The 13743-nt window shown below is 46.4% G+C and overlaps 8 protein-coding genes across 8 annotated transcripts; 2 read left to right on the forward strand and 6 right to left on the reverse strand.

Annotated features, from left to right (window-relative positions):
• Window positions 1–377: 377 nt before the first annotated feature.
• On the reverse strand, window positions 378–1986 carry DI09_121p10 (1L-myo-inositol 1-phosphate synthase; the record flags this gene model as incomplete). The annotated part of the gene is made up of 2 exons (XM_013383924.1): window positions 378–592; window positions 621–1986. 2 exons carry the CDS (start codon window positions 1984–1986, stop codon window positions 378–380), a joined length of 1581 nt encoding a protein of 526 aa, XP_013239378.1.
• Window positions 1987–2121: 135 nt separating this feature from the next.
• Window positions 2122–3662, reverse strand: DI09_121p20 (uncharacterized protein; the record flags this gene model as incomplete). Its single annotated transcript, XM_013383925.1, has 5 exons — window positions 2122–2127; window positions 2176–2517; window positions 2555–2758; window positions 2791–3161; window positions 3182–3662. 5 exons carry the CDS (start codon window positions 3660–3662, stop codon window positions 2122–2124), a joined length of 1404 nt encoding a protein of 467 aa, XP_013239379.1.
• A 1132-nt stretch (window positions 3663–4794) lies between these two features.
• Window positions 4795–7197, reverse strand: DI09_121p30 (uncharacterized protein; the record flags this gene model as incomplete). Its single annotated transcript, XM_013383926.1, has 1 exon — window positions 4795–7197. The coding sequence occupies one exon, from the start codon at window positions 7195–7197 to the stop codon at window positions 4795–4797; it is 2403 nt and encodes an 800-aa protein (XP_013239380.1).
• DI09_121p40 (uncharacterized protein) lies at window positions 7103–8440 on the forward strand (the record flags this gene model as incomplete). The annotated part of the gene is made up of 6 exons (XM_013383927.1): window positions 7103–7355; window positions 7456–7506; window positions 7553–7681; window positions 7869–7931; window positions 8024–8330; window positions 8368–8440. 6 exons carry the CDS (start codon window positions 7103–7105, stop codon window positions 8438–8440), a joined length of 876 nt encoding a protein of 291 aa, XP_013239381.1.
• A 249-nt stretch (window positions 8441–8689) lies between these two features.
• Window positions 8690–9870, reverse strand: DI09_121p50 (catalytic subunit of CAMP-dependent protein kinase; the record flags this gene model as incomplete). The annotated part of the gene is made up of 3 exons (XM_013383928.1): window positions 8690–9355; window positions 9382–9759; window positions 9808–9870. The coding sequence occupies 3 exons, from the start codon at window positions 9868–9870 to the stop codon at window positions 8690–8692; spliced, it is 1107 nt and encodes a 368-aa protein (XP_013239382.1).
• Window positions 9871–10108: 238 nt separating this feature from the next.
• On the reverse strand, window positions 10109–10948 carry DI09_121p60 (ATP synthase subunit gamma; the record flags this gene model as incomplete). Its single annotated transcript, XM_013383929.1, has 4 exons — window positions 10109–10281; window positions 10307–10714; window positions 10740–10860; window positions 10883–10948. The coding sequence occupies 4 exons, from the start codon at window positions 10946–10948 to the stop codon at window positions 10109–10111; spliced, it is 768 nt and encodes a 255-aa protein (XP_013239383.1).
• Window positions 10949–11062: 114 nt separating this feature from the next.
• On the forward strand, window positions 11063–11535 carry DI09_121p70 (uncharacterized protein; the record flags this gene model as incomplete). The annotated part of the gene is made up of 2 exons (XM_013383930.1): window positions 11063–11294; window positions 11324–11535. 2 exons carry the CDS (start codon window positions 11063–11065, stop codon window positions 11533–11535), a joined length of 444 nt encoding a protein of 147 aa, XP_013239384.1.
• A 1169-nt stretch (window positions 11536–12704) lies between these two features.
• DI09_121p80 (uncharacterized protein) lies at window positions 12705–13592 on the reverse strand (the record flags this gene model as incomplete). Its single annotated transcript, XM_013383931.1, has 1 exon — window positions 12705–13592. One exon carries the CDS (start codon window positions 13590–13592, stop codon window positions 12705–12707), a length of 888 nt encoding a protein of 295 aa, XP_013239385.1.
• Window positions 13593–13743: the final 151 nt, after the last annotated feature.

Here is a 13743-nt window from a genome sequence, read left to right on the forward strand (position 1 = left end):
GGTCTTCCCGCCTCTATACTTGGCTGTCCACAGAATTTCTCTGCCTCAAAATACTTGAAAGTGAAAGAGATCAATCAAACACAGGGTTAGAGTTGGTCGGTTATAAGGTACTGGATCCTTCTTTCTGCTTCGGCGTCCTTGTAATAAAGGGGTCTGGTGGCACATATGCGACCCCAATCCATGATTGGCCTTAAATGGGCTATTTTTATTTCCAAAGTTGCATTATCAATCGACATGATCAATTCCGCCGCTAAAGTGTGCCAGTTAAACAATTTTCAAGCAAACGCACATTTATGTGCCCATCGTCTGTGTTTCTCCAACGCCACATAAAAAAAAGACGGCGCAAGATGTATGGTTTAAAACGCCAAAAAGTTTCTTTATTTGGGACAAAGCCTTACTTCGAGGTCCATGTGGGTGGATGGAGGCAGACCAAGTAGCGCACGCATAAAGTTTTCCAGTGCAAGTCTCTGCGACTGCAATGCATTTACTGTCTGTGTGCTCTTTGGAAAAAGAGGTGCCTTCAGACAATAGGAAAGATGCGACAGAACAGAGTGCATTTGCATATTGTCAGGCTTTACCACCTGCACGCGCCCTATCAATTACAAACCAAAGAATTTTACCAAGAAGGTCAGTAAGCAAAACAAGATCAATCATCAGCGGCACCGCAAGAAGCGAGTCTTCGCAGACAGTATGGATCGACATTGTCTGACGACCGCCGCAATAGATTTCGCTCTCATATTCGTCAAGAGCACGCTTGGAATCGCCAACTGCAGGAGTATACTTGATGACGACAACGTGATCAGGGCCTTTTCCATCCGGATAGAGTATCATGTTGGATGCAACCGTGTCCTCGATGACACCGGATTTCGATATTTCCTTGGATCGGAACTGCGAGGGCGAGGAGAGATTGAGGCCGTCATTGTTACCTAAATGTAAGGCAAAGAAAAAAGGCATACCCAGGTGATTGTAGGAGGCAATCGAAATCGGCTTAATTCCTGCAGAAACAAGAAAGTCTACCAGAACACATTTGAGCTTCGTTTGGCCGGATTTAAAGTCGTCTCCAGCGACAAGGACACCTTTTTGCAGGGCAAGATCTACAACAGAAGGAATGAGCGTGTTTTGTGGAGATCCGTTTATAAAGGGGGCATTTTCTAATATTGCAGCAACGGCATACAAAACTGAAGGCGCAACTTCGGAGTCGTTGCCCTTCTCAATTGCCTCGATAAGCGATTCTGCATTTTGCCCGGGAAATTGCGAAAATCGTTCTGTATTCGCTGTCCACAACACGATCACCTGGTCCAGGTTGTGCTGGGCACGAAAAGTGCGAATGTCCGATCGTAGCTTTTCCAATTGCTGCTTTTTGGTTCCCGGAATCAGGTTATTTGCCCTTGAGCCCTGATTCATTGCAATAAAGTCTGGATCATATGTGCCAGGAAGTGGTATGATATTTCCGATCAGCGGCTCAAGTTGTGCTTGGAGGTCAGGCTCAAGAACCTGGGCTCGCGTCATGGCTTCACTCATGGATGCCGAGGAAATATCCCATCCGGTAACAGGCATCGAGGCCGGATCAACAAGCGGAAGGAACGAGGAAAACGGAGCATATACAGACCCGTTGTCACCTCGGCCCAATCGCAGACTAGAAGCCAGAGTGAGTGAACCAAGATAATTTGGCTTCTGGACACCCCATCTTGTGCGCCATTGAAGAGCATGGCGATGGGCAGTAAGCGTCGCCAATAGCGTGGATCCATTATTTCCGCCAAGACCGACAAGCATTAGGCCTGTTTTGGGCACTTTAAGGCGGGTTTCAAAAACATATTGCTGTTTGTAGGGGCGAAGGATAGCATTTCCCGGAGATGCAGGGTCAAACGAAACGCTTGTATCTTCGTAATTTAGTGTGGAAATTCTGCAATTTTTCGTCACATCTACGTATGAATTTGGAGAATCGATCTTAATGGAGGCGACAAAGTTTGGATTGGCTATAGTCATTGAATTAATAATCAATGGAAATTTGCAATATTGATCAGTTGCGAGTCGCGAATGAGCACATTTAAATATGTAATGAACTGTCGCTGCATGGCAACATCCGTTTTCGCACAAAGCCAAGAGCTTGCAACGCTAACCCTAGCCCTTGATTTTAATTTTAATTTTAATTTATACCAAGAATGGCCATCAAACCGACGTGGTGTTGGCCAGCAGGAGTTCCAGGACACCAGAGACGGCGGAAACCTCTTCTTGAAGAGCAAGCTCATTTTGTATCCTAACACGGAACTTTGAAAGCAAATCAAGAATGCTCTGACGCTCAACGGGGTTTTTAATCGAAAAGGACTCCAAAAAGTCAACAAGTACTTGTAGAGATCGTATCATGATGGGCGCATGATGAGGATCTGTCGAATATTGCAGTAGCACTAGTGAGAGGCGTTTCAAATATTCCAGAGACCTTCCGGAAAATACTGCCAAAAGCACGCCTCGCCTTGCAAATTCTTCAAACAAGAGCGCCAAAACAGAGGCAGACGGCGACTATTATGTAGGATAAAATAAATTCTGAAGCACTTACGGCAATAGCGACATCTAGCGCACGTCTGTGATCAAATGAGCGCAACAGGGAATCGATTTCCCGATATTTTGGAAGAGAGGCCTTTTCCACCACAATTCGCGACGTCGATTTGGTTGCAGTTTTAGCGATAGGGGGAGATTCCTTTCGCTCCCTAATTGAGATTTGTCCGCTGGCCATTCCAACAGCAAGCCGGTTGCCGCCATCCTACAAAACGTCAATATAATCAAGCTTCGTACATTGAGTACAACACACAGGATGGGGCTTCCATAAACAAAAGTGCGCTCAGTTCTCAATTCACCGGTCGCAGGATCAATACCAATCACCTTCACATGGTGATCTATAGAGCCCGTGAGGATTGACATCGTTTTTCGGTCATAAACCAGCGCTGTAATAGTCTTCTGGTGCGGCGTGTAAGAAAAGAGCGGGCTTTTTGAGGCCGTTGACGAAACTAGATCCCATCCGTAGATTTTCGAACCAGCTGCTGAATACAAAATTGAGCCAGAGCCGATGACCATGGACTCTACAGGCTCCTCGTGTTGGAAGGCGGCCAAAGTCTCTCCGGTCCGCAGGTCCCAGCAACGGATGCTCTTATCGTATGACCCTAACCCTAAAAGCACAATATGATACCTGAATAGAAAACATCTGGATTCGAGTCTAGCGAAAAAGCCAAAGATTTTACATAATCCGTATGACCTTCAAAACGGGAAAGCATCTTTTCACCAAGGATGTCCCACAATCCCACTGTCATATCTTCTGAGGCAGAAATCGCACGCCCGCTGTTTCCTAGAAAAGAAATCGCCGTGACAGCTCGTGTATGTCCTGAAAGTGTCCGCATTATTGATCGGCTCTTCACATCATGCAGCTGCATTAATCCAGAGACACAGCCAGAAAGTAGTAGTCGCCCATCTGATCTGTATGCGATGCACGTAATGTCCTCTTTGCATCTGGTAAGCCTTTTTTGGACTTCTGTAGAGGAGCCGCTACAAATGGATATGGTGCTTCCAGTAGCCCATGTAAGAGTTTCAGTCAGCGGCGTGAAAAGGACTTCCATTGCCGGGGAGCCTGTTTCAACACGGTGTGTAACCTTGAAGGTGTTCCAGTAAAGCATTCTACTAGACATGGTCTCGCCCTCAAGTGCCCTGCTCTTTTGCCGTGCACGCTCTGAAAGCCGACTAGGCAGGTGCAGCGACATGAAAAAGTAAAATTTCGAATTATTTTTTTACTTAAAATGTTAGGGTTTGGGTTGAGGTTAGAGGAAAGTTGTACTAAACAGCGCTATCGATAGTCTTGGCGGTAAAGACGGGTTAGTGATAAGGCTTTGCCCTCCTCATTTGCAGTCACTTGAAAATGACAGGTGTGGGGGTTCCTTTTATCGGTTTTCAGCCCTCAATAGCAACTATGCATGAAACTGATATTCTCTCTTCGTCAGAGACAGGGTTGAGGCTAGCACTAAAATTAGGGCTAGGATCAAAAAGCTTGGGCTCAATATGATGATGATGTCTCAAGTTTGAGCTGCAAAAAAGGCTAGGTACATACAATTTTCCACCGGCACCCTTTCAGCAACTGTTGAAGGCTGAGATCTGTCATTTCTACTTATTAATGGCCCTTTCTGAATGACAAACTTTAAATGCGGGCTTCTAGCTGATACCAGATTGAGTGCCTGTGTTTTCTCTTGTTCAGCAGCGACTGGTCTTGTTTCCTTTCTTTTGGCAAAAACAGGATCCAAAGTTAAAGCGAGAGCTTGCTCTTTCGTCCTTTTTTAAGAGTATTGCTTAAGAAAGGAGTAAAAATGAAAAGCAAAACCAGGAGAAAATACCTGTTAAGGCTTTGCTGAAATCGACAGTTTTGTGAAGAACAAGCTCGCCATTTTATGCTCATTTCGCATCCATTGAAAAAATCCCCTCAATGCTTGCAAATGTGGCTAGTTAGTTTCGAGTAAATTTTACTACTGGATTCTTATACGTGCTACTTTTTTGGCCAGATGGATCTGCGCTAAGCATGCTATACGGAACCTCAATCACTCAATGGAAAGATTTATAAAAGGGAGGTGGACCATGCACTGCAATAAAGCTTTTCTTAAACGCTCCTGGAAAATCAAGTGCATAAAAACGTCTTAAGGTCAATAAATGTTAAAGAGACCGAGATTTAATGTGATGCTCAACATTGCACCCATTTGCTAGGAATTCGGTCTTTCCCAGAGGGTTCACCAGTCCAAGTCTATCCATAAGTGCATTTCACTTCTATTCCTTTGATGCATGTACATGAAGGAACATGGTCGCAAAAAGAAAAAGACCGCCGTATTCGGTGCCGCGTTGGAAAAGCTCAACTGAGTCAAAGGCAACGGGTCGTGTGACAGACAAGTGGACCTTAAACCTGATCCTCGGCCGCTCTGCAAGCGGCTCTACGCGTTCTGTTTGGTTATGTAACAGGACAAAATCCTGCTCCTGGTCTCCCGCCGTGCTGGACTCCAGCTCTAACTCCAATAAAAGCATCTCGACGCCATCAGGTACATGGATGGACGTAGCACGCGCATCATTTACCGATGTCAATGCCCAAGAATGGCGCCACTTCTGCTCTGCATCTGAAAGAAATACACGAACAGGGACAAAGATGGACCCGGCACACTGTTCGCCAGACGATGAGGCAAGTGCCAATCCAAACGTCGATGGCGGCCTCGCCGCCAGTTGATGATGGAGTTGCGTCAATCCAGAAGCCGATGCGGTTGTTCCAGATACCATTTGGTGTTGCAATGGTGGCGGAGGAGCCAGTCTCCGGGGCATGTAAAATGCAGGTGGCGAAGCCGTGGACCGATCCCAACGCCGAAGTGGCAATGGCAGCGATACTGCCGCAGCAGAAGAAATTTGTGACCGTAGAATTGCAGGCATCCCAACAGCAGGAGGCAGGTGCGGCCCTGATGCTTGACAGCGACTCTCAATGAGTGTCCACTCCCGTGGCAGGCTTTTAGCAAGAAATGCCACAATGCTTTCGGCAACGGCATTTGTGGCGTCCTCTGACTTTGTAGATGCGGATCGAAGTGAGACGAATCTTTGGCACTCGCGACACCGCCGGATAGCCTCTACTAGAAACTCTGTCACCACAGGTTTTGCCATCGCTAGCGAGCGCCAGGAGGCCGCCCCAAGCAACGCTGAGTAAGGCCGTCCGGAATGCTCCATTCGCAATACGCGCGCTACCAAACTGGAAACAAGCAATGAAACACGATGGGCTTCTGGAGGGGCTTCCGCTGGAGTAGAAACCAATAGTGCACGCCACTCCCCGATCCGCTCAGCACTGAGATCCGCACCGACAAGCTCCAATGGCGTTTGTAACATCCAGTTTTTGACGGTCGTACAAGCGCCGTAGGCAATAATAAGCCGCTCACACATTTCAAACTGCTTGCCAAAGGCGGCCCAAGCAAGCGCCGTAGAATCGTAAAGAGCGTCACGACTTTCTAACACGCCTACGCCACAGCGTTCCACCAATGCGTCTATAACGTTCACCGCGCCAAAATAAGCGGCACAATGAGCAACAGACCACCGTACATTATCCAAAGCAGCTACTTCTTGCGGTAGAGAGGGCCAGACCGCATAATGCCTCGTGATTGTGTCGATGGTAGGCAGTCTGGCATCTGCAGGGCTTCTGGAGCTAGAAGCTTCTGGCGGGCGGTTCAGTAACGCTAGTACTGTTGCAATGTCGTCTCGAGCGGCCGCCGTAAAAAGTACTTGCAGCGGGGTGGAGACAACTTTTTGTGGTACTGGAGCTGCCTGCACTACCACTTTGTTTCGCCGACGATCGCTCTCCCCATCATCAACCGAAATAAGCTCATTTTCGACAGGAGACTCCCGCCGAGGCGCTGCTTTCCTCTCGCGTCGAGTTGCTAGGGTGAGTCGCGGAGCTAGCTTCCTGATGAATCCCAGCATAAGAGATGCGTCTTTATAGATGATGGAATCTTGCTGGTTATAGATCTGTGCATTCTTGAACATGGTTTCATAGTCTGCCATCAGTTCATCCTTAGTGACATAACGCCCAGCGCGCACTTGCTCCATGATGGACTTTAGCGAGAGTGGTCGCTCAATGACCTTATAATAGTCTGGATATCTTCTCCTCGAAGGCAGTGTCTCGAATACCAATGCAAGTTGTCGTGGTGCATAGCCTTCAGGCGGATCTCCAGGCTCTAATTGCTCCATCAGAAGTCCATTCATGTATTCTGCCATATCGACCAGTGTATTAAACGGCTCCTGCACAGTCTTTGGACTCGCTAGCTCTATTGGTGGTGGAGTTTGCCCTTCCATAGATGGAGATTTGAGAGTAATGCGAAGCAAGTTGTCGCCTTTTCGTTCTTTGGACGACGCTAGGATGCGCAGCGAGATTTTCCCATCCTTCGGTTGTAGCCGATGTCCACTCTCTGCGGCGCTTTTTCCATCACCATCATCATCATCACCTTTTTTTGAATCGGCGTTTGATTTGTTCACGTTGGAGAGAGCAGAGCTCCTTTTAGTCATTGGAATTGGAAATTTTAATTCGAAATTGTAATTTAATTTTCCAATTCCAATGATGTTCGAGGAGCCTGCCAATCCCCAAATCGACGCGGAGGCCTCTGCGATCATCCTCAACCAGGAGACAGTGTCTGCACCTTCCGCATTCATCACATCACAGAATGTGGATGAATGGATCGAGCAGCTCAAGTGCTGTCGTCTCCTATCCGAAGCGAATGTACAATTGCTCTGTGACAAGGTAACATTGAATGAGCCACTTCCCGGTCTATCTATTGATCAACCCATCGATGCAGATAATTTTTTCGAGTGTTTGAGCAGCCAATTTTTTGGCTGCATCCATAATTTGGCTGCTCAAACATTTATATTGATGGCATTTATGTTCCCATCCTGTTGGTGCTAATTTTATAGGCGCGGGAGATTCTCATGGGGGAGGGTGCAGTGCAGAATGTCACTGCCCCAGTGACTGTATGTGGCGACATCCATGGGCAGTTCTGGGACCTTATAGAGCTCTTTGAGATTGGCGGTCCATTACCGTATACTAACTACCTCTTCATGGGCGACTACGTGGACAGGGGCTACCACTCCGTGGAGACGATCTCTCTGCTGCTTGCTCTCAAGGTCAAGTACCCTGCTTGTATTACGCTTCTGCGTGGAAACCATGAATCACGGCAGATTACACAGGTTTATGGGTTTTACGATGAGTGTGTTAAGAAATATGGCACACCAACCGTTTGGCGTCATTTTACAGATCTTTTTGATTATCTACCTCTAACAGCACTCATTGACGACGAGGTGGCACAAATTTATTTACTGATTCATAGGTACCCAAAGGGGACTTATTGATCACTTATTCCTAGGCATGATAGAGGCTTCTCATTTCATAGGTAATGTAAATTCGTCCGCTTATTTGAGATCTTTTGCCTGCATGGCGGATTGTCGCCGTCCATCGAGACGATCGACCAGATCCGCACGATAGATCGTGTCCAAGAGGTTCCCGCCGACGGCGCCATGGTTGACCTGCTCTGGTCAGACCCTGATGACCGCAATGGATGGGGGCTTTCGCCTCGAGGTGCCGGATACACTTTCGGGTCTGATATTTCGCAAGCATTCAACACCAGAAACAACCTAAAGATGATTGCTCGTGCTCACCAGCTTGTGATGCAAGGATACAATTGGAGCCAGGACCAGGCAGTGGTTACGTTATTCTCGGCACCCAACTATTGTTATCGATGCAGCAACCAGGCCGCTATTATGGAGATCGACCAGCAGTTGCAAGCGACATTGTATGTTTTGTTGGTAACCTTAACTCTCCTGCTTTAGCACGCAGTTCGACCCTTCCCCGCGGAGCAGCGACCAGGACACCTCCAAGAGTGCCCTAGACTACTTTTTGTAATACACCAGAGCATCAAGATCATCGTACACTTTGATAGAGGCATGCGCTAACCAGCGCATCGCAGTATTCAATTGCAAGCGTACATGTAAATCCCGAAATTTGGCCCTACTGTTGGCTGCCCAATGTGATTGGTCCTAACCCGTAAATGTGCAATTCACACCCACGTGCATGTCCCCACATGCTAATGTGACGTGCGAATTTGCGGAGTCATAGGGGTACATACTCTAAGATCGGTTTATTTACACAAGTCTATTTGGGCATGTAGTCCCACTCGTCAATATAGACTTGCTCCACATAGGAGGGGGGGTAGAACAGCGACTCGTCTTCGCTATATGTTTCGAAATACTGGGCGTCCGTGGGCGACGTCAACGTTGGCACAATCGGCGGCTCAATATTCTTCTTCAGAAGCTGCTCCCATTGGATGTCGTCGAACCACGGGTGATTCATAATATCGTGGGCGCCATTTAGCAACACACCAAGCCTGACCGTCGGATCTGGAGTGCACAGCCGCAGGATCAAATCGACGGCAAGCGGATCAAGATATGCAGGGAACTTCCATGAGGCCTCAAGCACCACCTCGTAAAGGTTCGTATTGGAGCGCGGTGTAAATGGCGGCATGCCCACCAGCATTTCATATATGAGGACGCCGAGTGCATACCAATCAACACCAATGCCATACTCTCGGCCCAGGATAATCTCTGGCGCCAAATACTCTGGCGTGCCGCAAAGCGTCCGCGTCAACCCTGCAGGCACCATCTTTGCAAAGCCAAAGTCTGTCAACACAACATGCCCCTTGTCGTCTAGCAAAACATTTTCTGGCTTCAAATCGCGGTAAATAATAGAATTCCGATGTAAATATTCAAGAACTAAAATTAACTCCGCCACATAGAACCTGCAGCTCTCATTTGAGAACCGCTAAGAAGAGCAAAAATTAAACGTACCACCAGCCGACGCAGAATGCTGAAGAGCTCACCACCGGGGACATAGTCCATTAGCAGATAGAGATTCGCTGGATCTTGGAACGAAGCGACCAAATATACCATAAATGGGTGCTGCAACGATGACAAGATCTTCTGCTCGTTGATTGTGTGTGGCAATTGGCGTGTCTCGAGAATTCGACGCTTGTTAAGCACTTTCAATGCATATGGCTTTTTCGTCTCCAAATGGATGACAAGAAAAACCCTGCCAAAAGAGCCTGTCCCAATTGTTCTTACTCGCTGAAAGTCTTTCAAAGAGATCGATGTGACGCGTTGCGAGGCGACTTTCAACGGTTTCGCCGGTGAAATTGTCCGATTTTCATCCTCACAAGATCGGCAAATCTTAAACTGCGAAAAGAACCGTACCAACGAGGGAAATTTTTTACGTACCTTTTTTCCAGCAGCGGTTGCAAATGATCTCTTGGAAGCTTGTTCGTGTGGCTTCTTACTCATAGATCAATTTCCGGATAAAAATTGCACTCCAATTGGCGCATCACGGACTCAGGTGAGTTGTCCTATTTTTTGGTGTTATTTACACATGTCAAATGTCAAGCAAATTAAAAAGTAAAGTTTAATTTCCTTCTAAAGAGCAGATGCACCTGTAATGATATCCACCAGCTCATTGGTAATAACAGCCTGGCGAGTCCGGTTGTATTTCATCGTCAGACGTACGATGATTTCACCTATGATATTATAATATGGACCACTTGCCTGCATTCTTTGTGGCATTTTCCATTGCCGTTCGCTTGGCGGCCATTTCGGCGGCATGACCCTCTGAGAGGGTCCAAAAAAGCTGGCTAGCAAATAAAAAGTCGCCATAGTTCATTAGTGCCTCTTCGTCAACCTCATACTTTTCAATGCCGTCTAAAAGTTACTTGAATTGACCAACCTATGGACAGGAGAGAATCCGCCCGCAAGGCGGTAATTTCACTGCTTTCAAAGGCAATAACTGATTTGAAGTGGTTATAGAAAATTTTTATCACCGACGGCTTGATGGGAAACTCTTTTTCTAAAGTATCTACGATATTAGAGGCATCAAGGAAGACAGGGATCACTCTTCCCAATTGATTAAAGTGGCCTGTAATATAAGACCTCGCTTCGCGCGCAATTTGTGGTTTCGCCTTATCTCCAAGCACTAGCACTGCGGGTGAGGAGTTTGGCATTTCTCTAATTGTGTCTTTGACGCTCTTCTTGACCAATTTAGAGATCGATGAGTGGATCGAACCACACAACCCCCTGTCGGAAGACACCGCGATAAGTAGAGGAGCAAAGTTTTCGTTTTGCGCTGGCGAGGGGACTTTTAAATGTTCATAAATTGCTACACGGACCATGTACAATCAAGGGCTTACTTTGCGTTGCTGCCCCATAGATTCTGCCGCAGTCCATTGCCTTTTGCGCGCGAGCCAGCTTCGTACTTGCAATCATCTTCATGGACTTTGTGATCTTTGCAATGTTTTTAATAGACTTTAGGCGCAGCTGAACTAGTCAATGGCTTTAAAGAGCGAGGCTTACTGTCCTTAAGCGTGGCCATGTTAAATTGCCAAAAGTTACAAATAAAAATTGGTGCCATCAGCATTTCGGTGTTGTTGTAACCCTTACACTGTTCTTTTAATTGTACATTGTCGATTGGAACGCTTTCATTTGGATGTCGGTTCCCCTCATCAAGCTTGGCTATCTGTTGGTCCGGACACTTTCAAAGCCAATAGCAAAGATTGTCACACACCAGGCAGCCGAACATCCGAGGTTCAGGGAAATATGCATCAGGCTCTCGCAATCGTACCACAAGATGGAGGTCAATCTTCGTTCAAGAGTTGTGTCGGGCGAGACTTCTCCTGAAATCAGGCCGTTAAACGACCAAAAGGCAATCCAATTGGGAGGTAAGATGCGCAGAAGCGGCTAATTTTAGCCAATTTTATTGGCGAGTTTGTGATTTTCGCGATTGCCGGTGGAGTCTTGCTTGGCGAGTCGCTCAGATCAAGTGCCTCTGAGCGGCAGAAAAAGGAGCAACTCGATATGAGGATCTTTGCACTGGAACAGGCTGTGATGAAGATTCCCGAGCTGGAGGCTCAACTGCTGCTAATGGCAAGGGACGCTGTTGAAAATAAGGGTTTAAAGTAGCTTGATGTGCTTGGGTTGTTCCCGATCAATATTGATAAACTGCATGGGACGCAAAGTTGTATCGAGCTTGTGTTAGAATAACCGCATCAATCAGGGAAACTCTCCCATTCGCAATCAATGTTCCAAACCAATGCAAAGCCGCATCTATAGACATCTGAGCCGAGACCAGCACGTATGAGCCGTAAAAAATAACATTGGAGCTAGTCTCCACAAAAGACAAACAGAGCCTATGCGCGATCAAAGCGCCGCGCTTTGCACATTCTCTTTTGGGACATCATAGTCCGCTTTCGGTTATCTTTTCAGACTTGGATCTGCCTGCAGGGGCCTTTTGCTAACACAAACCCAACACCCCTTATCACAGGCGGTGGCAGATGCACAATACTTTGCGTTTTTGTGAGAATGCCATCGAAAGAGCCATAACGATGGCAGGCCATTTAATTTTAAATATAAATTCATGAAGGCATCTTGCAAGCGTTTACTCGAGTGCGGATGGAGAGTATCGCACCTCGGCAACCAACAAAAGACGGCGCCTAGATTTCTTGAAAAGCAATTTACATTCAGTTCGTTCAACGATGCCTTTTCGTTCATCGCCTCGATTGCAATGCTTGCGGAAAGACGTGACCACCATCCGGATTGGTCAAACTCATACACGAGCGTCACAATCAAGTGGAACACACACCGCGAAAACGGCGGAGACATAACGGAGACCGATTGGGAAATGGCTGAGGCTACGCAAACAATTTATTACAAATATGCGGCAAAATAAATTGTTTTCTGTGCTTTCTCCTTCTAGCGCGTTTGGTGGGCATGTTTGCCGGATTTTCAGATCGGACTTGCGCTTTGCCAGGAAACGGCAGGTAGTAATAATCTGCGGGAAATGGAAAAGCTATAGATGCTTCCCTGATTTTCTGTTCTATGGACACTCTAATGGGCAGGCCGGCTGCATGATCATTGCTCCTGATGCCTTTGTTAACGGCAAGGACTTTTTTTGAATTCGTGAATAAAAGAACTATTGCGTAAATTAATTAAACTGCCATGGACACCATACCTCCCCCCTGCATTGGATCGTGTAAACTTAAATTTGTTTATTTTAAAAACAATAAATTTAATTTTTATAATACAATGGCTGGGCAATTGATGGCCAAACTTGTAGTTGATGGCCAACCCTATTATTCTTCTTCTTCTTCAAAAAGAGACCCTGTGCTCCTATTCAGTCTTTTCTGGAGTCTTCCCGTGGAACCATGTGTTTTCAATGGGGAATTTTCATTTAAAGCATAAATCGAGTTTTCGGCAGATTCGGATGAACAAGAGAGGGAACACGCTTTGATTGCCCCTTTTCTATATCGAATGTATAAACAACTGCAAAAAACCAATAACAAAAGTGCAAAAATAAAAGCCAAAAGACAAGAAAATGCCACGTCATTCCAAGATGTAGGTGCTTCTGTTTTTTCTCCAGAAACACCGGATTCGGCCACCAAACTATCGAGCCTTTGGATGAAAAATAGAGTCTCCGAATATTTTCCAAGCGTATTGTACAGTGCAACGAGCTCCACGCGAGAAAGAGAACATTTGGTGATATCTTCCGGATACGAAAATAGGATCTTTAAGGCTGTTCCCAATCCAATGATTTGGATTTTGCCCCAAAGACGGCACCGTTGGCACCCAACACAATCCAAAATCCGCGATATATTCTGAAAATGGTCCCTGAGCGATTGCTTCAAAAGAAGGGCATCTGGATTGCTTTTTGTGTTAAATAGCAATTTTTCATTGAAAAGGTTTGGGCATTTCAACGAAAGCTTTGAGATCTTCTGGAAGATATCTTTAGTCTTTTGCTCATCATCAGGTGACTCCTTCAGTCGAAAATCGTAATTGGAGTGAATAATTGGGCTGATTTTTTGGATAGCTCTGAACAACACCACAAAAGTTAGGAAAAAATTTGCTTTTCTTTCGGGATATAATCCCACTCGATGCTGGTACTCAAAAATGTTCGGCTCAAATAGCCCGGAGCTTTCGTTAAAATACTTGTACGACAAGTGCGTCGAAACGGAGGTGTGCATGCCTACAATAAGATGGCTAGAAATTACCAGAAATCACTCTGTAAAATAATGTCCTCTCCAAGCAGACATCTGGTGGGGGAGGTTCAAAGACATTATCCAACCCGCCGAGGTTTGGAGCGGATGAGAAATTGGACCCTATCGGCTCCCCTTT

This window comes from Mitosporidium daphniae, assembly GCF_000760515.2.
Source record: "Mitosporidium daphniae strain UGP3 chromosome Unknown contig-121, whole genome shotgun sequence".
NCBI classification, from domain to species: Eukaryota; Fungi; Microsporidia; genus Mitosporidium; species Mitosporidium daphniae.